The following is a 25,008-nucleotide window of genomic DNA, read 5'->3' on the forward strand; positions in this document are numbered from 1 at the left end:
ACTTACTCCCTCTTTTTCCTATTTCCATATGAAGACAAGCAACCTTCATCCATCCAGCGCTCTGACCTAGTCCGACAAAATGTTGGTGGGGTGCCGATGCATGCCTGAGGCTCTGTGATCTTTGTTTGAGGCAGGGCATGCTCTACTCCTTCTTGCTGTGATCACGGTTCATTTGTAAAGACTGTTTTATTACTGGCTGGGTAGATTTAATTAAAGCATATAGCACTGCTAGTGACAGCAGCAGTAAAGAGCTTGTATCTAGGGTTTTACTCATTCACACCTTAATGTACCTTTGTCGCCCGGCTCTGAGCAACAGTGTGAATGTTTCGTTAAGTTTACTTGGAGTTGCTCCCCATTTCTGAGACTCAGCAGAAGAAGGAAAAAAGTTCATGCAACAGAATGGGCATGCTTGCTAAATATATTTTTCTTTCTGCAGCCTTTGATTAGTTTGTTTTAAAATACCTTATGCAATGTAAATAGTTATATTTGGAGGTTTTTTCGCATTTTGCTTTTGCTACATTCTAGCTTCCCTTAAAACTACTTTTATCTATAAAAACAGTAAACAAAGCATACACAATATAGGGCATTATCCAGTAACATCATAAACACATGCCTGAATACTGTAAATAGGTACTTAGTATGGTAACTACTTCATATACACATTGTTGTATAAGCCAAATTGTACACAATGGTGGGGCAGAGACTCCAAATGCTTCACATGAAGCTCAGATAAATTCCTGGGGAAGGTCCTTAGGTGATGATTTTTTTTAGAGGGAGAGACTTTATAAAAAAGTGAATAAAAGTTTCAATTTTCTTTTAAAGATTCAGCCACTACAATCACAAATAAGTGTACAGTGGCTTAGCAGCAGTCCCAGTGATTAAACATAAAATGCAGTTTACCTTAAATGCAGGAAATACTGATGTCCTCAAGTGAACAGTTAGACTGTCTCAGGGACTACATGATCACCCATGGGCATAATAATAATAATACTAATAATAATAATAATGATAATGATAATAATAAAAATACCACCATAAGGCTTGGTTTCACTACTGTAACCTTTATCCAGGAAAAGTACAGCAAATGCTTGTGGCTCAACCTCTCCTACCCGTTGTGGCATTCTCCTTGTAATTAATGTGAAACTGGGTGAACAAACAAACCAACTAAATTAATAAATTTCTTTCTGTATCTTATAAATTTCTGAACCTCATAGAAAAAATTAACAACAAATCTTTTTTCAGTTTCTGTGAATGTTGACTAGGAAAGAATCAGCATAATAAAGTTTGGCCAGACTCCAATATGGTTAATTGTATTTTGCTTATGCAAAAGCTTCTTTTCACTTAAATTGAAAAAAAGCTATTTTTATTCACTTCTTGTACCCAGATGGTTGTGTAATATTGCTCGTGCCACAGTACTGTTTTTTGCATCCTAACCCCTACTGCAAAGATGACTGCATTTCAGCCCAGTGTGAAATAGCCTTTTACTTAGCCAACTTACCTTGGCCACGCAGTAATGCAAAATTTTTTTCCCAGTTCACAACTCAACTAAAATCTTTAAATAATTTTAAATGTGCCAAGTAAAACAAAACAAAATTATTACAATCGGAATTCATGTCATGTATTTTCCAGAAGAAAATATTACCTTTCCCAGTGGCTACACACATTGGGATCTTCCAGATTCAAAGATAAAGTTGTCCCCATCCAATGGTACAGGAGTATGACAGGGAAGCCAAAAAATGAGTTCAAATGAAGAACCATCTTTCCAAAAAGGTGGCTGTGAGAAAAAATATTTACAATACATTAACAGTATTACAGAAAGGACAAAGGAGCTAAAACTATTGACCCGTATACAATCAACATATATAATATAAAGCAACAGGTACTTCAAGAAACACACACTGCTTGCCTAGCAGCAGCAATATCACACCCATTTTGGAAGAAGAACCCAAATGGAGTAGTTTCACGTGAGTGGCAGGGCATCAGTTGCTGAACAAACTACATTTTAGAGGTCCCACTGTTCCATCAAATTGCAGGCAGCCAGGCTCAGTCTCTTTAGTGATGGTTTGTCCACAGCAAACGACAGAGCTGCAATTTAAAAGAAAGGCTGGCATTTGCTCAAGACCACAAGAGTAGAAAGGTTCGGCTGATGACACACCGTCAGAAATCCTGCACATCACTTTTACTCACAGGAAGGGTTTGTGCTACCCCATTCATTACCAAGAGCACCCCCAATTCCTGCACCCTACGCTGACCTCTTTTAAAAACCCCAGATGCTGCCCCACCTCAAGCAGCACCTTTTGTAAAACACTCCTCCCCCAAATTACACACTGACTTCATTACGTGGCCTCCCAAAGGATGCCTGAGGACCCAGGGCCCAGGGCAGCAAGGGGGGTGATGCCCAGGGTCTGCTTGGGAAAGGCTGCACCCTAACACCCAGGCACTGCCTCGACCTGGGCACCTCCATAAACTGCCTTCCTACAGGGCCCAGGCAACAGCATCACGTGGAGAGATGCAAGTCAGAGGAACAAAAAGCAATATAAAGATGTTCTGCAGGACTCAGGGGGTGGTAGTGTTTATTTTTTAATGCAAATATAAAAGTGAAATTATATATGTGCATGAATAGTCCTTATCAGTTCTTCAAGATGCTAAACAACACTATTGGAAGGCGCAATGCAAGCTCAGAGCTTGTAAAAAATGGCATGGTGCTTTTACTAACTAACCTATAATTCTCATGCAAAACAAACTAATTAATTAGGGGAAGGGTTTAAATGACTTTGTTTTACATTGTTAACAGACAGCCTCATACGTTATCCTGCATTGTTAGTGCTCTTTAAAGTTGAATTCCCAATATAGTTTGCAAAAATACCCCCTCCTCTGCCAGCTGTACAATTCCCAAATAGAATAAACATTCTGCTCTTAGGAAAAGTAATTGTAATAACATAAAAATCTAAAAGATTATCCTAACACTTTGACTAGTCTATCTTTGTTTTCAAGCAAATGATCTTAATTTTCATACCGAAACACTTAATCCAACCGGCCATTAATCCACAAATGCCAGAATGAATGCTGGTAATAGGTAACTTGTAATTATTTAAGCTACTATATTTCCCTTTCAGTCAACATTTGACCTTATATCCTCATTTTCACACAAATTTTAACACTATATGGCTACAGAGATCACCACCAAAAAAAAAATAAAATCATTGAGTCTAATCTGTAGTATAATAAGAAAATAATTCCTGATAGATATGTTTGTTTTGAAATTATACAAATACTTTTAACAAAATAAATTATTCAGAAACAGAAATTTCTTATTTTAAATGTTATGGAACAAAATAAAGCAAACCACACCGATAACTTTATTTTAAGACAAAAAAGTCCACTTTGTACCATTAAAAAAAAAAAAGAAATTAAATAGTCTTACTTTACAATACCTTCTTCAGAAGTCAACATAAAAGAAGCTCACAAAAAGAAACTATTATATTTAAACTATCTGAGTATACAGACATGATCCCATTTTGCTAAATCCCTCTTGAAAAATCAGGACTGCTGAAAGATATTTCATGGTCTGTAACTGTTTCTCTGCATGCACATTGCATAGCAAAGTAGTCAATGTGCAGTTGTTTAAAAAGCAGTAAAAGCAGCTGTATTTTCAGCTAATAATTTCAACAAAGTTGTGATTTCCTTCATTGAAAATAGTCACTGCAATTTTGCAGACTGTAAACTTTATTTCCTTTTTTCTTTTATGCTCCACTTCAGTAACTTTCCTTCTGGATACATTTAACAAAATTTAAAATTAAAAACAACAAAAAAAATCATTTGCATGAACCCCCTAGTGTAAAACTTGATTGCATTCCAGATCTTTTGCTTAATTATTAAGGAAAATCAAAACAGAAAATCAGTACAACTGATTAGCATTGCTAAAGTGTTTATATTAGCAATAAAAAATGTAGATTACTCATTTAACTCTTGCTGTCTACAGTTTGCACTGAGATACCCTGTTCAGACATTCACTTTTCTTATTATACATTACTTAAATTATCTCACCCAATAATACATCAGTATCTTAACTATCTACATATACATAGTACCTGTGCTTTAAGTACTGAAAATGCTCATGTTGGAGAACACCTTCTCTATGCAGATTAGCCATTAGTAGATGTATGAGAGAGTAAATAACTCATGCTAAAACAGAAAGCTCCTCTGACCTCCTACAGCACATTGTATAATTTACATTCCTGAGTTATAAACAGGAATTTTGCTGCCAGGCATTGAGCTTTCTACTGTGAGTAGCACCACTGACCTCCATGAAAAAGATCTTCAGAGAGGCAAATGGTTGTTCCCAAAATGCTCTCCAATACCCAGCAACATGTTTGCATATGGAGGGAGGCGGGGAAGAAGACATTTTTCAAGCTTAATATGGGAGTTAGCAAAATACATTTTCCAATCATTTGGATTGTTAACCAGCAGGTATGACTCTCTCAGTGCAGCTGAAGTCTCACAACCTGATGCCACACAACAAAATTAACCTGTACATGGCACTTTACTGCTAGGTCTTTCTTCCGCTAAAGTACACAACAGAACATGTATGTTTCAACAGAATACTAAAATCTTATTGCTCCTTAGCATTTTTTTATACTATTAAAGGCAAAAACTTTAGTTGACAAAGATGCATCTTTACTGTCATTTGGGCAGGATCTTTAAGGCAGGTGCTGTGCAAAACGAGGTCTGTTTAGCTCAGAGACTTCTCTGTTTCCCTGGACTTTAATACAAGCCCATGGTTTAAAAATGTTAACAGGAAAGCAATGCAGCTGCATGAAGCTACCATAGACTACTCCCCTAAGTTTCTGTAATCTAATTAGGGAAATTTAGCTCATTATACATTTATTATATCAAAGTCAGATATTAATAGTCATTAATAATAGTCATATTAAAAAAATTAACCTGATCTTCCCAAGGTATATTACCATCACTAACAAGCTCATTTTAAAATGGTGTAACAGGTGTACAGGTATCCCAAAAATATACTCCCATAAATTACAGGTACTCCTCTAAAATACATTTTAATGTGAGCAACTACACAAACTACATTCATCTCACTAGTAAGCAGGTGAAAAAGCCTGTATGTGCACCATATAAACATAGACAGTTAACCATTACTACCCATCATCTGAGATTTGTAGGCACTTTCTTTGCCACTACCAACTGTGTTGACAGTTTTGCACACGTTTTGCTTTGGTTTGTTGGGTTTTTTTTCCTATAGAGTTCGCACTCAAATTCAGAGAAAGAATAGGTAACTAAAAAAGGCAAACAAATGCTTCTCCTCTATGTAGTGAAAGTTGAGACATGATTACAGATTAATCTCTCCACCCAGAGCAGAGCCCCAAGCAAAACTCAGGGCACACAGCTCCCCCTCAGATTTGTCATAACAAGAGATAAATAAATAAGAATGGAACGGGGGGGAGCAGGGGAAGGTAACACAATTCCAAACATAAAAGAAGTGAAGGTTGCTCAAGGCTGTGAACAAGCATTTTTTGGTCAGCAAAATCAAGTGCTGCCGATGAATTAAGCAGGATTAGAATTGCATGAGCAACAGAGAATAGTGTGATACAGTTGCTAACATGACATAATGGACCCAAGACCAAGAGAACTGCTGATGTAGCCTTCTCATTACTGTTGCAAAAGCGTTTTTACTACTGCAACATAAAAAATGATGCAGGAACATGCCATTTAGTTAGAAGACAAACTTTAGAATAGTAGGAGCTTTTCGTACTCTGTTATGGTATCTCTAAAGTTTTACAACACTCACTTCTGCCTTTCTGCAGTGATACAGCACAGGTATGTTGAACTGTTCTCTGGGCTGTAATCCCATGGGCTGTTTGTAATTACACTTACATTGCATTAACCTTCATGTACAGCAAATGCCATTTTAAAAAAAATCTTCATTCTGTCCATCATAGTTAAACTTTCAGCCCGAACAGTAAAACACACAGTCATTACTACAGAGTCACTTGCTGGTGCCTCTGCCTTCACATTCTCCAGAGCATGACAAAGCCAGCACCCCATAAAAGACTTGGTGACTGCTACCTGCGACTGGAAATCACTGCTTCAGACAAGATAAAGACTTTTTCTAAAGATTTGCCGATGGAGAATTGTTTGGTCCTTCACTTCCTACGTAGCATTTTTTGTAATGTTATACTCTCCTCACTCCTGAGGTTCAGCTTCTCTGCCAGGGGCACAATTTGTTTGTAAAATAATCTCTTACACTACCAATGTCAGGCAAAGCAAAATTCGAACCTGACCTAATCTTGTCAATAATGATTAGTCCCATGTTAATTTCTGTGAAAAAAAACCTGATTGCTTTTATTGATTACATTAGAGAACTAATTGGTGAAGAGCAGAAGGCGTTTTTCCTTTGGAAATCAGTAAATCAGTTTGATGCTGTGTCACATGAAACTTCACTCATAAACCAAATACGAATTCATCTGAATAGGAGCATTACCACACAGACCCTAGACTGGCTGAAGAAGTATAATCACAGCAAATGTAAATAAAATGACTGGTCTTTTCTCTAATCCTCCAAATATGTCACTCCAAAGGCAACATCACCAGTTAGCAGAGCTCAGAAGGGACCAACATGCAACCCATCTGGCAAGGCTGAGACTGTGCTTGACACAAAATGTGTGGGATCTGGACAGCTAATATGACTGTTTGCTAAATGATAACGCCGTAGTGCCCTAAACCGAATGACCTTTTCACACCCCCCATGATCAGAGATAACAAGAGCCCTTCTTGATGCAGCTTAATCAAATCTGACCCTCTTAGCTCATGCTTCTTTACTTTTAAACCTCACTTCTCATTTGAATATGTGCTAACTGACAGGTATTGCCTTAGCCATGCACTCACAGACAGACTGACTCCGCCGGATGAATTTGCAAAATATATGACTAGCCATAAACCGTACTAACTCAATCACTAAGGCCTCCCTCAAAACGCAGTATTTATTTCTTTATTTCATACCCTAGCACACAAAAGTAACAGCCCCTCCAGTTTTCCTCTTTACAAGTTTATTCTTCTGCAAGCTTTTTCACTCCCAAGGTCTCTCTGGGGTTGGCAGCCCAGCCATTTATGCCAATTAAGACAAATTTAGGCCTACAAGCCAAGGCAGCTGCATTCCTCCTCATACGCTAGCAGATCTTACATGGAAAAGTGAGTACCCCTATGTCACTCAAAAACAGTTACACCGCAGACAAAATCTCAAATTTGAATTAGTATCTAAGATTCAAAGTGAAACAAACTGATACATTTGAAGAGTCCAAGGGTGTTTAAGACAAAGTGCATGAAATGGAAAAATAATTAATTGAGTCTGGTACCTGAAGAATAACCAAATCAGAGGCTGAGTGTGCTGGAACAAGTCTCCTTTCTGGGGACAGACATAGCACTGGTGTTTTTTCAAGTGCCATGTTATTAAGAAAAAGAAATCATTAATGAATTGCCATTTTTCCTCAGTTAATAGATTAGATCATTTTTATTTTTCTGTCTCTCTTTAACTATCAGAGATTTCTAGGAAAATGAGGTTTATATAATCACAGTGTTTGTGTGTGTGTTCTGGTCTCATGCCCAATAACTTCTAAATCCGTTGGTCATTTAAACTGGAGTTAACAGAATTGAGGAAGTCTTGAATTATCAATTTCCAGAGAATCCACTGATAACCCACAAGTCTGGAGGAAACCAAGCTTTATTTGCCCATAAGTCATGGAAATACCTGTTTTGAAATCTATGGCATCACGATCCTTTAAGTAATGCTATCATTTCACAGGCTGCATATCTGTACCATTCCTTCTAAATATAAATGCAGTAATACATGGATCTGATCTTAAGTAACAGAAAGTACCTGTTAAACTGTATTTTGGAGTAGGCACCTTCTACTTAAACACAAAAACTTTCAGGTGGAAGCCTGGAGAAATTGGGAGCTGTCACACTGCACATTGTTTTATAACGGTCAAACAATCTCTTGGACTGCAATTATAAGGACAGTTCCATTTCCAGAATGAAGTAAGTTTATTACAAACATTAGAGGAAACAGAAGTCTCTAACTCTCAGCAAACTTCTAGCCTTATACTAGCGATGCCACCCAGTGCCATGGCACAGTGCCAGATGGCTGGTCCCTCCATAGAACTGCATGCCCCAGCATCACGCTGCAGTACAGACCCAAAAGCACAGTGCTATTCCATCACCAGCATAAACTGGGTCCTTGAGGACTTTGTATTTCCAGGCAAGTCACTCAGCAGTATCTTTACAAGATTTGTTCTTACTGTAAAAGATCAGATGAGAGTTTCCCTAGGATCTTCTGCCCTCTTGAAAAAGTAGGACTCTTTTTGGTCCACCAACTTCACTTACTGCCATGCAACACTCCCACTGTACAGTGAGAGTTTCCGTAGCCACTAAGCTGGCAGGGATGATATATCCATTTATCAGTCCTCTTCTCCCTCAAATCAGTATTAAAAGGAGAGGAAAAGAAAGTTCAGTGGAAGTCAAGTTTGAATGAGGCAAGGAAGGATGGTAAAGATAAATACCAGCATGCCAGATCCTTTGCAGATTGTCTCATTATTTTTCCTCAGAGGCAGCCGGCCTAACATCACAAGGATGGGGTCACTTCACTGTAGCTGTCATTGTCCACTAAATCAGAACACTGTTCACATTAAAAGATTATTTTCTTTTTCAGGCAGATAACAATTACACATCTTGAACATGGAAACCTGTGATCACTAAGGTTGCCTACAGCACATAGTACTGTATGTTTAAAGATTATTCACACAGGAAGTCCACAAGATGAACTGTTAACAAAACATCGTTTGGCTAAATGTGCTGTCTGGTTATTTTCCACCCAGATGAAGAGTTACCAAGTAAAGACAGTGAAAATCATCTTTATGTATCTGAAGTATAACATAAACCAAAGTATCTGAAAGGCACACTTTCAGAAGATGAAATAGCAACTAGAACATAAACCCCGATATACTTCTTTTACACAAGACACTTCAAGTGAACCATATAAAACTACGCCAGGTAAGTATACTTGTTATCTATTTCTAGTCTGGGCAATAATTTATTGCTTTTTCAGGCTCTCGTACCAAAAAACAAAAAAAAGGAAAAATTCCTCAAGATGCTTAATGCTCTTTCATCCCAAGCCAAATAATGAAACGAGTAAGCAATGGACAGAGAAGCTATATGTGAGATGAGGAATGACTGAGAAAAGGAAGTTGTTTTAAAAAGAATTTATAATAAACCAATTTTGTAAACACAGACCACCAAAAATCTTCACAGAGTGTGTCTGTACTGTTGATGGTAGCACTTTCTCAGAGTCCTATTTTTGGGTAGTGGCAAGGTGCAGCTTCTCACCAGGGGACAATTCGGGACCAAGAGTAGCTCCCCCTTCCACATATAGGGAAGGGCATGCAGAAGCCTGGTTTTAGAAAGGCCACCCTCAACCACCACCTCTTTCTCTTAAGCATGTGGAGATCTTCAGAGGTTGCCGTTTCCCAGCTTACTGCCCGTTTCTGGGCAAGCTATTGCAGCTGTTTGTTGCCTGCACCCTCTAGCCAGACCTTCAAGGTCTTCCCTCTCCACTTCCAGCCCCTCTCCACAGCTGCAGATTACCCCAGGGCTGGCCAGCTGCCCCCAGGGAAGCCACAGGCCAAGTTTTGGAAGAAAACAGTGGTGGGATGCAGAGACACGCAGAAGCTGGGGGGGGCTGGTGATGTTGACGAGGCTACTGACGCAGGGATCAGCAGCTTTCAGTCTGTACACAGATGGCACCTATCAGCCCTGGGCATCTTTCCCTGGGTGGATGTTGACAGTTAACAGTAGTGAAAGCAAATAACACATATTTTAAGAGAGGCTGCACGGTATAGGGCTCAATACCTAAGTCATATCCACACAGACAGACTTCCTTTCCCTCCTCTTCCCCTTTCCTTTTTTCAGTCAAATAATCTGTTCCTTACTGAACTACCAGCCTGTATATTCATGCTAGGGCTATTTTAATAGTACAGGTGAAAGCTACAAGGCTAAGAGTAAAAATGGCTGGATGAATGTGTTTAAAGAAAAGTTTCTTCTCAAGTTAAATGTTAGTGACATGTATGAAAGCTCTGTTTATTACAGAATAATGTGGTAAGAAATCTGTATCGAATTTTTAACATAGTCACTTAAGCAGACAGCATCACCAGACATCTGATATTTCATTTTCTAATGGGAATCATAAGAAAGGACATTGTATTCATGGATGCAACTGTGAAAACTTTGTGGTTACTGACAAGTTGCCTGGGACAATCCTGTGGTTTCCTAAATACACCAATGCCCTGATTCCACTGCTGCGGAAATTCTCATTCATGGTTTTACCCTCTCTCAACTGTAGTTTTGTGACCCCTCTTTTCCTATTATCTCAAGTACCAGCCTTCCAGACACTGTGTCACTTCCAGTTTTTTTCCGGGGTATAAAGGAATACAATCACAGGACTGGGACTGGACTATTCCTTTAGCTTCCTCTGCAATATAGGATCCATTTCAAATATGCCCCCCTTCCTTTAAAAATCTTCTGCTTTCTTGTTTCAGCCCTCTTCAAAGATTGCCTCTGTTTCTTTCCTTTCCCCATTACATGCATGTTCTCTTTTTCCACATACATTTCCATCATACATTAGATTCTTCCCTTTCCCAGACACAGCTTCTGTTATCACTGGCAAAATTCTTCAGTCTGCAGCTCCCCACACTTGTCACAGCCTTTCACTGGACCCTTTCATTATGAAAATCAAACATATGAACTCCCTCACTTGTTTATATCTTCTAGATGCTAACCAGTTGTTACAATTTGTGAACAAATTTGTTGGTAATACCACTTCAGTACACTTACCTTTGTAAATCATACCAGGAAATGCCATTTTGCATATAACGCTCTACAGAAAATAAAGTTGTCACTCCAGTTGTCACTCAATTTTCAAATTATCTGCTTTTTTTAAAAAAAAAGTTAATTAACTCTGATGCCACCTCATTTTAACATCTTCTGAACATTTCAATGCATTACTTACCAGCTTTTCTTTTTCACCTCCAGCAGTCAAGTTCAAAGCATCTATGATTCATCGCACAAGCCTCCCACACTCCCCACCCTCCCCCCACAAAGTAAATCCAAAACATTCTGGTAGAAGAATTGGGAACCCAGAAGTGTTTCCTTTGACACTTCATTCATTCACTTCTTCCACCTTTTGGCATTTGCAAAGGTTAGAATGGATGTAGTACTCCTGCATTCTTTCCTCAAAGGGGAAAATGGAAGACCATAACACAAAACCAAAAGAGACTGGTTAATTTTAGGTTTTTAGAACCACAATTAAAGGGACAAATCCTATTTCCATTAAAGTCAAAGGGAATTCTGCCCCAAACAGCTTTCAGTGACACTACATCATAACCTGATCAGGCCATCCTGTAGAGTGAGCAACATGTAAGACTGTGATTTTCACAGTAAACTGGCTCAACAACATTGGGAGATACTTTCAGTGCATCTTTCGGAGCTGCTACTAGCTGGTATAAATGGAAGGAGCTCTATAGACCAACATGTGCAAGACCAGACCCATTTTCCCACCTACTCATTTCATTTCACACCTGTCTCCCTGCCTCTCTCCACCACAGTTAATTTACTACTGCTGAAGGCCCTAACGAGATGCCATCAAGTGATCATACTGTGTCCATTTATACTGGTGGCAGCTGTATATCATTGCTACTGCCCCAGGAGAACTGGGGCAAGACTTATGTTTTATTCTAACTATGCCTTTCATAATGCTTGTAAGCATATGCAGTTATGGAAACAATGCTTATATCCATGAGCCTTCTCCCTGACCTTTACTTGCTAGTTTGTTTGATTTGCACTGCTCCTTGACATTACAGGGTGACAATTTGGTCTCATTATCCCATCTGTGCTCTGTAATGCCTACAGACATAATATGAACAACAGGTTAAGGAATAGCTGAACATTTAAGACAAACTCAACATTACATTCTTTTTTAAAAATATTACAAACTTAAAATCATTTTTGCAGGTTTTTTTAGTACTTAGCTTCCCTATCTGTCAGCAGAGAAAAAAAATATTCCTAGGGAGAAATTCAGCTTGCCAAGTGCCAGTGGTGTCTGCACATTTTCACTCTTTCATGAGTTTGTGTGTGTGTCTATGCACGCACAGACACATGCATGCTGGTGCATATATATACATGCAGGTAAATGTACACAGACACAGACAGATGCAGTATACTCCTAGATAAATAGGTGAAGCTGTAAGACAAGATGCTGTGCTTTGGTGAATAAATAATACCTCTAAGAAATAAAACTGCTCCCAACACTCCTGATGGGCAGTTAAAAAACCATGTTCTTTCCAACAATGGCCGAGTAAACAACTTTGTATTTTATGCATAAAACCACCTTGATACTAAAAAAATAATTTTGTATCAAAGTTTCCAGTACTAATTTATATCAGTTTCACTTTTCTCTTACCATAATTTCTAAGACAACTAAAATCATTAAATTCTTAAATTAATTTCTTTTAATGATGAATCAGATTCTCCCTTACAAAGAGTGCCTGGTTCATCATTAAAAGAAACTAATGAAGGCAGATGCCTTAGAAGCTCTAACAATCAAAAGGAGATTTTTTTGGTTGCAATTAATATCTTTTTCCAAGATAATTTCTCATATTAAAATATGTTAATTTACTTTGGTTACTGGTTATCTGAAACCTTCCTAAATATCTGCTGCTAATTCCAGCTGAAGGGAGTGTAATTTGAACCCAGAAGAATCAAGACCACATTTTTATTAACTTGACCACAAGGCCCTAAATCCCTCAAAATGTTATCCTTCAGGACATATGTTGCTTTCTTTAAACCTGCACCTCTTTGCAGTATGGGTTGTAAAAGGACAACAGTAGCACGAGCACATATCTGTCATTACAAAAATGGTCTATTCATAGCATTGTCTGACAAAGCACCTTTAGTAACGAGGCACCCTATTCAGAGATCTAATTTTTGCAGACATTTGTATGCCAAATTAAAAAAAAATCTCTGTGATGGTGGGTTTAATGAGGTACTTTGTTATTCTGTGTAATAAAAATTAAAAGAGAGAGACAGAATTCTTCAGCTTAATTGCCACATCTGTTATTAGGCACTTCACTGTGATTGACTGGAGTGTATGTGTCAGAGACTGTGCCAGAAAAAAGGCAAACTTTGTAAGTAGACTTATAACATATAGCCCAACTGGCATTAGAAGCATCTCTGTTACAACTTCTGCTGCTGCTCAGCTAAAACTACAGGAACGTTGGCCTTGGTTCAGTCATTCAATAAAAATAAAAAGAAGTATTGCGAATTGTGCATGGTGTTTTTCTAAAGGGAAATTAAAAGCATTCACTATTTTCAGAAGGAAACACAGTGGTCATCTGAATGTCTGAATGTGTTGTCTCTCTTTAACGGATGAGAGACATAAGCAATCCAGAGTTTGGAAACTGCACAGGATGAAAGTTCACATTCAGTAGTGTATCTGCTGCTTTTTTTTGCTAGCAGGCGAGCAAACAGCTGAGAGGACAGTGAAAAACAGCACAGCATTTGCAGAGGGACTGGATGATCACAGTGTGAGGGAGCTTCTGGGAAGAGTGAAAATGGAATGGACACTCTCTTCTGATCTGCGTGGAAATTTGGGATGAACTCACCCACAAAACTGCTTGTTCTCCCTGAAATCCAGAGCAGCCCAACAGCTCAACGCTGCCAGCACCTGCCAGGTCACCTCGCTGGCCGCAGCAGGGATGCTCCAGGCAGCTTCACAGGACATTCCATGCACAGATAACAAACCCGACTGCAGCTCCCTGGGAGCAGACAATGCAAACGAGTAGGGGAAAGCAAAGCCCACGTAAAAGAGAGAGATCAGAGGAGCTGCCCCGAGGGATCGCAGGACACTGGGAGGAAGAGCATCCTTCCTCCTGTCCATGGCTTTACACGGGGTAGTGCTGACAACTGACTTACTTCTGATGACTAAAGACTCAGATTCACTGTCACGACACCTGGTGAAAACTCCAGGCTTGGGCTGGCCAATAACTGCTATTACATTGTTTTTACTACCAGCTGATCTTCTTTTGGCTCTAAAACCCAAGCTCTTAGCATCCACCAGTCCTGACATAGTATAATGACTCTGAGCTTGCAGGCACTCTCTCCCTTGACTAACTGCTACTTTCCAATTTCACACAGGCTTTCTACTAAGAGCACAGAAATGTATGTTGCTATTGTCAGCAAGGAAGATGGACAGGCCAGCTGCCATATTGCTTAAAATTTCTTCTTTTCATCCAGTAAGGAGCAAGGGATTATCTGACCTTTCTTACCGATTTTCTGCACTGCTCAAGAGAGTGAGAAGAAAGGTAGGAATGTGTAGAAGAGCAACAAAAACCGTACCGATATCCATTCCATCCGCTCCTGAAAGGCAGAAGGATGTCCTTGTGTTGAAAGCTAAAGCAAAGCTGTCATCCAAGACCTGGGGCAAGCAATGGGCGTTTCATCTGACCCAACCGATCAGCTGCCCGGTGAACTAATCCATGAATAGTTTCTTCTCTCTGGAGGGCAGATTGGGACACCCAACTCCCTCCCTCCAGGAGAGCAAGTGGCCATTTTTTGGAAAGAGTCTCCCCCAATGGGTGAGATGAGCCAGGGCAGATGCTCTCTGTCACCATCGGAAGGTCTTTGTTGTGCTCTTAGGAGTCCAAGGCTGCTCCATGCTGCAAAAGGTTCCAGCAAGTTTCCATGTGGCGTTCTATCTCTGGGGTCTCTTTCTTCTCATGAGCCTTTTGCAAATACCTGATCTCCCTCAGCCTCTTTAATATAGCAAAAGATAGGATTTGCTTACTTAAGCACACTTATTTTCAGGTATATGTTATGTAATAAGCTCACGTACAGTATTTTTATGAACATAACTCCCTACAAGACCTACAACACTTTTTCTAACACTGTAAGGCTTTTTGTTCTTAAGGCTACTTTTAATAACCACACTATATATGGAAAGTATTTAGACTCCTGTCTAAATATTTTCTCTCATTTCATTAAAAAAAATCAACAGCAGAGCTGAAAACAAAATTTAGGTCTGCTAGTCTCCATTTTCAGCCTACCCTTAGGACACATGCCTCCAGCTCAATATTTTGCCACAGTGGCAATAACATGCACATCGTGCTTACAGTCCTTACTGTGGGTATAGCATCAGAATCATGAAATACAGACTTTTGGGTCTTAGACATTTACAAAGGAATCACCACACACAACACCATGACTGAGAAAATTTTTAACAGATTTGGGTCACCTCTGAAGGGGCCAATAATGCCCTCTTGTCTATCTGCTTTTTCATTCTTTAATTTTCCCATTGGTATTCTTTTTGTAAACTGCAACGAAGAAAAACACACCTATATGCCTAAGAGAAAACCTCAATGTCCTAAAACTTTGCTATTTTCCTGGAGAGAGGCAATACAACAGAAAGCATGGTAATTTTTTGAATTGTAGTGAGAGACTCCCACAGGAGAAGAAGAGGATGCTTAAAGTACATCCTAGGAGGCAGCCTCCAGAGATGTTTCTGAATGCCACTAGACATTTTTGGAGTGACTGCAATGGATTTCTACGCAATTCCAAAAAACTTAATACTGAAGACTGACAGACAGCAACCTCAGGCTTTTTTCACATCTTCTCTCATTGCTAGATGAGAAAGAGCATTTCCTTCATGCATCTCACCACTACTTTAGCAAACCAAACCAAAGAAAACAAAAATCTATTTTCCAAAATCTGTTTTCGACTTGTAAAAGGGTGTGGTACACACAGAAAGGTTGACAGTCTGCAAAGACAGGAAGAAAATCTTCTGTGTTTTAATGGTGCAGACCAGAGCCCCAAATCACTGCATCCTTTGAGGTTCACTTACTATGAATGCATATCCTGGCTGTCTTTATTCATACATAATGCAAATTGGCATGAACTAGTGTTCAGCAAGAAAGAATGGAACATATCTTAAAAGTGCATTAAAGTTGCAGAGGAACAATATTGTTCCAGAGATGAGATTAAGTCTCCCAGCTCTCTGAAATAGGTTTTGGAGGTGGAAAAATGTACTGACAGCAGTGGGGATACTTAAAGCAGGGAAGGATCTCTCCTGCTGTGAGAGATTTTTCAACAACTACTCACCTGATCTTCTTAGTAATTAAAAAAAGTACTTTTTTGTGCTTTCAGAGTTTAAACAACTTCCCTGAAACTAGTGAAACTCACTTCCATTCAGTACCATCTTCTGTCTTGCAGTGATGAAGCCCTGTGGCATACCTGCATATTGATATTTGCAATGTGTAGTGCCTTTAATTTGAAACAACCCTAAAGCATAAAAAGCATTAATGTTGCTGTGCATTCTCAGCTAAGTCCATTACAGAGCTGGCAATTCAGCTTTTTTCTAAAAGAAAATTTAATAATCTATTAAAAGAGGCCAATTTTTCTGACTTTGGTGGAGGCAGGTTTGGGATAGCTGGACAACACAGACATGTATGTGTGTTCACAGGTCCTACAATGCACAAGAGATCCATGTTTATGCACCTCACCTCAGTTACTCTGAAAGTCACTCATTTCACTTGAGTTAGTCCTGATTTACTCAATGCAAGTAAGAAAATTGGGGCCTCTGTTCTCTTAGGTCTTTTATTTTAAAAGAAATTAAACTAGCTAAAATTAATTTATAAAAAAAAATAAAGCACGTTCTTTGCACAGAGCTAAAACCTTCATGAAATCTATCCCTCAATTTAAAATACGCATTTCAATCTCACTGGCCTTCAGAAACAGTTGTTATTTACAATATCAGTCTGGGGAGGAAGAAAAAAAAAGAAAAAAAAGATTAAAAGATCAAGTTACTCTTCACTTCCAAACAAGCCCAGCCACAGCTGTACATCAGCTTCCGAGCAACTGCTCCACAAACACACAACAGGGCTTCTGTCTTCCCACAGGGTTTGCTCGGGTCACCCGCATGTGGCATGGATTAAAGCAGCACTAAAGCTCCATTACAGAGCAGGCAGAGCTGCGAGTGAAACACACAAGCCGGCGGTGCCGCTGGTAAATGCCCCGTCCAGCGCTCTGCCCCGAGGGGTCTCACCCAGCGCCCAGAGGAGCCCACGCGCAGCTCTCGCATGGTCCGCAGCCGGGGTGGAAAAACGGTCCCACGTGGTTTTCTCTGCTTTTACGTTTTCACTGTCTAAGCAGAATGAAGTAGGAGGAAAGGAGACAAGTATGTTAAGAGAGATTTTTGTAGGCAAAACGAGGATGGTGAAGAGGCAGCCTATGATTTCGGTGGTGATGGAGCAATGGAGTCAGGCAGCCTATGCAAATTGTGAAATTTTCTTTAGAAATGCCATTGTCAAATCTGAAAACCAGAGGAAGGCGCAGTCCCCATGTCAAACACCTGAGTACATGGTGCAGAGCATCCCCGTACAGGGATGCCTCCTCAACCCCCTGGAAAGGCAGAGCTCAAGCCTCAGCGCCCAGGCGGGCTACAGCCAGAGCGACAAAGCCCACACGAAGCCCATGCCCTGGCCAAAGTTTAAGACATCCGCCCCCTGCACAAGAAGGGAAGGAAACAGTTTTTACCAGGGCTGTTACACTCAGTAGACAAGCAGCCTTCCTGCACCTCAGCAGGCAAGCAGAACAGCCAGCAAGGCCGGGGAGGTGGGTTTTTTGCTCCTGGACTTACAGTTCCTCTCTTCACAAACACGACATTGAGAAACTCCAGAGTGTTATGTATTTCTTCTTTCCTATGGGTCATGCCAGGAAGACAACACCAGTGCAAAGCAGCAGCAGCAGCCATCTGGCCACTGGTGCCCACATCTTTGTCATGGCAGGGAAAAAAATAAATTTCTTAATTAGCATTGTTATGCATAAAAAGCAATCATGTGGTTAAACAGAATCCATTTAAATAAATAAATAAATAAAAATAATTATGACGATATGATAATAATAATGATAATGCACTGCAGCCAGTGAAACACTCCTCAGCTGCAGTATATCAGAAACTCCCACCAAAGGGCAAAGAAACACCACCCTGCGGGAATAATGGCACCAGGCATTTTATTCTTCCTCTCTTCCATGCTCTCCAACCAACACACAACCAGGGTGGATAGGTATTAATTACTTAACTGCTTCACCTTTGCTGCTTCGAGGAACGTGGCCTTCACCTGGGAGAAGAGACTGTGAAGTCTCCGAGGAAGAACTGCCCAGGGTTTGTGGATATTCACTTGCTCACTCACAAAGCACGTGAGAACTCACAAAGCACCTGAGTAACAGCTCCAGAAGCAGCATCACAAAATTAGGGGCAAGTGGGACAATGGTACAAATTGGCAAATGGGACTCCCATTTAGGAATCCACAAAAACTCTGTTTACACTTAAATGCCTGTTTATTCCTACTACAATTACCCAGATTTTCTGTGAAATTAAACACCACTCTAGAGAGAACATAAACTAAGACTTGTTGAACACAACTGACAAATCTCCTTCCCATCTTTCCATTAAATCTTCCTGAGGTGTTTAGATTCCTGGAAGTCTCCTAGTTGCATCATAAAAAACAAAATTTCACAAGTTTCAAAGTTCCCATATTTTAATGTCACTGAATATGGTAATTTGGACACTTCCAATGCATCAGAAAACGCCAAAAGGATGAGAGGACCTGACAACTTCGAACAGGATTGTGACAGCTTACATCATGAGAGAGAGCAACACCTATACCAAACCGTACATAGCAGGCAAGAATCATACAGCACCATCTCTGCATTAAGCCCTACCGATAATTTTTAAAATACATACTCAAATGTCCTTGTCTTTTGTGGTCCCAAACCCAAACATGGTACAGGAGGATGCAATTTGAACACTAAAGCACACCCGCAACATGAGTTCATTTGTACAAATCCAAACATTAGTATTTGGAAGTAATACTTTCCTTTCATTGAGTAAAAGGGCCACATGTAGAGATGTGATTTCAGATTTGGAGAGGCTGTTTGCTTTGCTGTCTTCAGGAGACAGACAATATGCTTTTTCACGTGACACACACTTTTAGGACATTCATACTGACATTACAATTGAAGAGATTCTTATGCACAAAAGAGTAATTATATGGATAATTAAAATCCACTGCTGTCAATAAGGCTGTGCTGTGACCTAGAAACATCCTTTAATGGCAACACATACAGAAATCACAAGCATCATTTCCATAGTTCTTGCATGAGAAAAGGAAATCCTAACTTCTGTGCAATCTGGGACCCTTCTAATGCAGTTTAAAAAATTTAATAAGTACCGATCCTTTTCTTGAGGACTGTTTGAAAAAAACAGCTCGTCTAGCCCAGCTTTACCCTCAACAAGCATTTACTCACCTGACCTACCCAGAGACATCACTGAATTTCTTAGACTGACAGCTCAGTCTCCCTCTGATACCAGCTGGGCTATACCCTCAGTATTTCTTTCTATTAAAAAGATTTACTCAAACATGTAAGGTAAACACTGGAGGAAGAAGCTGGTCAGGAGTCTAACTATGCCAACCTTGCTCCCCAAACCAAACACCTGTTTTTTTCTGAGGAGCAGTGGGACTCTTCAAGCACACTAAGGTAAAAGAATGAAGCAACAACCACCAAAAAAAATACAAGTGTCAGGGCAAAATTGGCTGGGATTTTTACTGGCATGTAAAATTCAGACAAAAGCATTAAGCTCTGTAGTTTTGATCCTCAACCACAAGCAACTTGGCATAAAAAGGAATTTGTGAGCAGAACTGCCAAGTTCATACAGAGCCTGCAACAACTCCTGAGAGTTATGTTTTTGGAGCGTGGGGGGTGAGGCTGGCCCAGGGGGAGGGGAAGGGCTGGCTGCTGGGGGCAGACTCTCAGCACATGCTGGATGGAGCAGGACTGAGCTTGGCCCTTCATTGGTGCAGGAGGGAGTAACAAAATCACTAACTCTTCAGGCATTTGTATGGTGTATTTAAATAGAGCTACCAATATACCATTGCTCCATGATTTATAATTTCTACCCCAAACACAAGATACAGTCTGACCCTCTTCAGATTAATTCTTGATGACACAAAATTCTTAATATAGGCATAAGTAATTTTGGTGATAGTGTCTCCCAAAAGTATAGACAAAAAACCCTCCAAAGACAAGCGTAATGATGGAGAACTAAATAAATGAAAAGATGAATTATTTAATACTCTGTCACCAGCTGCAAAAAATGCTTTCTGTTCCTCTTTGCACTTCAAAAGCTTCTCTAAAGGAAAATATTCACTGGCAAAGTGTAAACAAAGTAGGAAAATGTGTCAGTATAAATAAAACACAACTGCAGAATATGAAGTAATTTTATATTTTTAATTTCTGTATTCAGGAAGTGTAACAGAGCAAAATGAAAAAAATATTTGAACCTATGTGGAATTACAGAAATTGAACTAACTGGTGCTTTGTTTTTATACCAGTACCAATATACCAACAAACAGGCAGACCGCTCCATAAATTATGTGCTTCCCTTAAGCGAAGTGTTTAGGAGCAAATATCACTCAAAAGCAAACACTAGTTTAATAAGGTCCTCAAGAAAAAAGAAAAAGGAAGAGAGGGAAAGAGGAGAGAGGAAGAAAAAGGGAAAAAGAAAAAAGATAAAAGGAAAAAAAATAAAAGGAGGAAAAAAGGATAAAAAAGGGAAAAATATTTTTAAAAAGTAATGTACAGCAGTAGCTAGGGAATGAGGCCAAAGCGCCTTTGCCGGGTGTGATCACCAGTGACTCCGGTCATCACCAGGTGCCAACTCCTGTGCACTGGAGAAGACAATCCAGCCCTCAGGGCTGCAAAGGCGAAACAGTTGTTTTTAAACAAATACATTTCTAATTGAAGAGCTTTCCACTCCAGCTGCTGTATCCTATTTTTTAAGTAGATTTACAATGGTTGACGCAAGTCAAGTATGCTGCCTTTGGGGCCAAGATTGCTGCAGCTCACAAGTTGTCAGGGACATTTGAAGTATCAAGTGCTCTGATTCTTGCTGGTGGGCTTCAACCCTTTGAAGAGGGTTTGTCAGTCACCAAACAAATGCTTCCCACAACCACACATAAGCTTTATTTGTGCCGAAGTTCCAATGATCATAACATGTGTGTGTTGGCAGATCAGCGCAGTCCAAAATTTGTAAACACTTTAGAGGAAACTAAAACTCAGTTATACATGCTCAAAAGCGCACTGTAGGAAGCAATCTTGCAGCATGGAGCAAAGGAACTATAAGATCTACTTGGTCTGTTGACACTCTGTCTTATTCCCACCATATCTGTCCTCAGTGCTGTTACATGTTTTTTGCTGATTCCTGACAGCAACTTTCCAAAAATCATACACAAATCAATTATGTCATTTTGTACTTACAACTTAACTGGACCTTGGCACACACACACACGCGTGTGCGCGCGCACACACATACATCTTTTTCTTCTTTTTTAACATGCAAGAGCTTTCACTGTATTCACATTTTCGGGGCCACCAAGCTTAGTCTGACTACTGGCTTTGGGAGGATCTGATGCCAGCCAGCCGTGCATAATGGCCTCTTTGTCTGGCTGTCACATGAACAGCGTTGTGTTACAATCATTGTCACTCCGGGCTTAAACCGCAAGGCATGCTTTCACACAAAATATTCACTTTGGGGGCTCTTTTTGGCACAGCCCTGTGATTGAAACTCTTACGCTCTTCTTTAGTTAATCAGTTCAGCAATGCCAAAACTTTAAAAGTCAGGATTCAAAAGCTCCCATCCAAATCAACTGATTCTGAAACTTCCCTATGGATCACATAAAGAAAGGGGCAAGTAACATAAAATAGCCATCATCTAAATCACTATGCATGAATCGACACCAAACTCAAGTGTTGAGCAACATAGTTAATAAAAAATAGGCTGCCGTAGCACCAAAGATCTGAATGAAGCCAACAATAGTGAAAACATAGAAAAAAGTCTGATTTAGTTCACCTTTGCAGTATGTGAGGTCAGAAGGATTCCAGCAGGGTAGTGGGATCCCCCTAAAACCCAGTTTAGAAGAAGACAAGCACAACATCACAGTTGCAAATTCCTCCCCTTTGTTCCAGCAGCTAACAATCTCGCTGTTCCCGCCTGCATCTACAATGCCAGGCAGATGCACCCTGTAGCCCTGATCTTTAGATATGAATTATTACGGTCAAATCTGTGTGTCAAAACGAGATTGCAGCGTATAGCTTCCTCCAGCATGTGCTGGCTCCCCGTGGGAAACCCCAACGCACGGGCAGAGCCGGAGCTGGGGAGCTCTCGGGTATCTCCCACACCCTGGGCTGGCACTGCTGCAGAGCTGCAGTGTGACTGCAGAGTATAGGCGGTACACGGCACTGCCAGGGCCTCTGCGAACCACGGATAAGGATCTCATCATGACTTTTCCTAAGGCCTCAGACAGCAGAGTATTTTGTCCCAAGTAACAGTTGGGGATGGGAAAAATCCCAAGTCAAAGTTATCTCCACCTTGAATATTTTTCTCCTGTACTTCAAAAAAATGTCTGCAAGATAAAATCAAAACATGTCCACAAGACAAATATGAGTAACTTACCAGGTGACAACGTTATTACTTGCTGTGTAAATCCTTTAAATTCACCAAGCACCCCAAAAAAGTCCTGAAAATTAGAGAAGATTACTCTATAGGAGAAACTTCAAAAGATGCTGTGAACACGCTAAACTCATTGAAACCCTGCACAGATGTCTTTGTTTTCATTGATGAAAAATATTCTCATAGGGCTAAGACCAAAGTATGTTAAGAATGACATCCTCTGCCCTTACTGTCTCTCTGAATCATTTTGTGCTGCACATGTTTGTCTCGTACAGTTACATGGAATACAGCACTACTCACTTTGAAGAGAGCTTACAGGATCTACCCTTGAAGGACATAAGCACGATGTGGCAAAAACTTACAGCGTAATGCTTGCGATATACAGAAAACTTTACAAAGCAATGGCTTCTTTCCAAAAGAAATGGGGGTATGCATGGAACAACAAACTACCAGCTTGCTTATTGTTTTCTGTCCAGTTGATTTTTCTTTCCTTTGCTGTCCATCTAAGTAACATATCTTCTGCTAAACTCTGGTTTGGCATTCCACCCTGCTACTGCTTATAGAAGTGTTGGTCACCCTGAACACATATTATCTCTCTCTTGACCATTTTTCTTTCTTGAGCAGCCTTGACCAGCCCTCCTTTCTTCTCTATGTCCTCCGCCACTGTTTTGAGCACACCCTCCCAGACCAGCACTGCCCATGAGAGACACCACTGGGCTGGGTCAGGGCCCCCCAGTCTCATGCCTAGACAACTTCATGCACACCACAAACCCCTGCTGGTCTTGTCTTGCCCAGCCTGACAAATCCACCTTCTTCCTTGCCCTAACGTCATGACTTCTCTGAACCTCCCCTTGCCTTCCATCGTCTGTTCCCATGCCCAACATTTCTGATACTTAAGAAGATGTTGACCTCTTCTTTGGCAGGGCCATGGTACCAGCCCTCATTGGTAATATACTGGCGTTTCAGAGAAGTAGTTCTACACTGTCCCCTATTTGAAGACTCTCACCTGAAAAAAATTATCATTAATCCCTTTAAACATTTTAAGTTCCATGATTTTTGATGAATAATAATATGACTGTGGCTTGACAGCTGTTTTCATTATTTCATTGTCCTTCCTTATTTCCTATTGTCTTTTGTCTTAAATTTTGGATTATAAAAGGCAAGATTATTTTTGCTATTGTTTTTGTGCTGTTGTACAGCTCCTGTGACTGGAGTGGTGGGACGGGACACTAGAGCCGCAACCTACAGCTGTTAGTGCTGGTGCTTTTATTTTAAATAGAAGATACATTAATATGAAGTCTTTATATTCAAGTTTCTTTGCAAGAGTTAACTTGCATCTCAGTGTGTTCAACAAAAATAATTTGGTAGGCTTAGAAGAGTGTTCTTTTACACAGCAGAAGAAAGATTAAATTTCTTTCCTGAGGTCACACAGCAAGTCAGTGTCAAAGTTAAAATTATGCTTTCTGCTTCCCAATCTATATTCTTTTGTTGTCTTGCACATCAAAAGGGCTCAGAATTAGTACCTCATTGCTGACTATGGGCTAATTTCTCTGACAATCGTCAGATACAAAACAGAGATAAAACATGAAGAGCTGGCTGTCTACATTTTAATATAAACCTAATGTGTACATCCAAAGGCATGAACCACAAATCCTTACACAAACAAAACATCAATTAAAGACCAGACAATTTGAATGGGTTAATTACCAAGAATGCTGACACAATCAATAAAGCTATTCCAGTAAAGCCAATCCCTCCCCAAAATACTACTCCTATTTTTCTGACAGATGGCTTTAGATGATACATACTCTTTTCATAAGAAAAACATTTGGAATATCAAGACACAGATTCTTCTCATACATGAAAAAATAATGCAGTTTCACCTAAGTTCACGATATGCTGATTCTAGCATCTGTTTCAAATCTTCAAAGGGGAATATGAGTACCCATTAGTGGGAAACTCATCTCTTAATATTAAAATTCAGGGTCAAATTCCATTGCTGACAGTGAGTTGGTAACATAACTACTATATAGTGAAATCTGGTGCCACCGGCATCATTCACCAAGGAAGACACTGCTTAATGGGAATGAGGATGTAAGAACTTTGGCTGTAATTCCAGTACACCATTCCACTCCACATCCAAAGGAAGGCTTATAGTGGATTTTTACTGCTCTACAATGTGTTCCATTTAAAAAATTAATATACTGGATCACATCCATGTTACAGTATTCTCTATGCAAGAATCAACATATCTTTGTTTTTACTAAAATTGTAGCACATATGCAAAGAACCTGTTTTATTTTTTTCCTTCCTCAAAAGCCACTTACTTCCCCTAATGAGAAGTGAAAATGCCTAGACAAGAAAAAGGTATGTAGAGACAC

General features: G+C 39.8%; 1 protein-coding gene across 5 annotated transcripts in view; it reads right to left on the reverse strand.

Annotated features, from left to right (window-relative positions):
* The window catches only part of MEGF10 (multiple EGF like domains 10), a 107,458-nt gene that overhangs the window by 79,175 nt on the left and 3,275 nt on the right, over nucleotides 1-25,008 (reverse strand). For 3 of the 5 annotated variants that reach the window (XM_075021561.1, XM_075021558.1, XM_075021563.1), the window contains exons 3-4: nucleotides 22,631-22,694; nucleotides 1,643-1,774 (exon numbers count right to left, since the gene is read on the reverse strand). In XM_075021561.1, the coding sequence (XP_074877662.1) occupies nucleotides 1,643-1,758 (116 nt within the window). In that variant the 5' untranslated portion in view covers nucleotides 1,759-1,774; nucleotides 22,631-22,694. The remainder of the gene's footprint in view (nucleotides 1-1,642; nucleotides 1,775-22,630; nucleotides 22,695-25,008) is intronic. The other 2 variants (XM_075021559.1, XM_075021560.1) reach the window with 1 other exon arrangement.

This window comes from Buteo buteo, chromosome Z, assembly GCF_964188355.1.
Source record: "Buteo buteo chromosome Z, bButBut1.hap1.1, whole genome shotgun sequence".
Taxonomy (NCBI): Eukaryota; Metazoa; Chordata; class Aves; order Accipitriformes; family Accipitridae; genus Buteo; species Buteo buteo.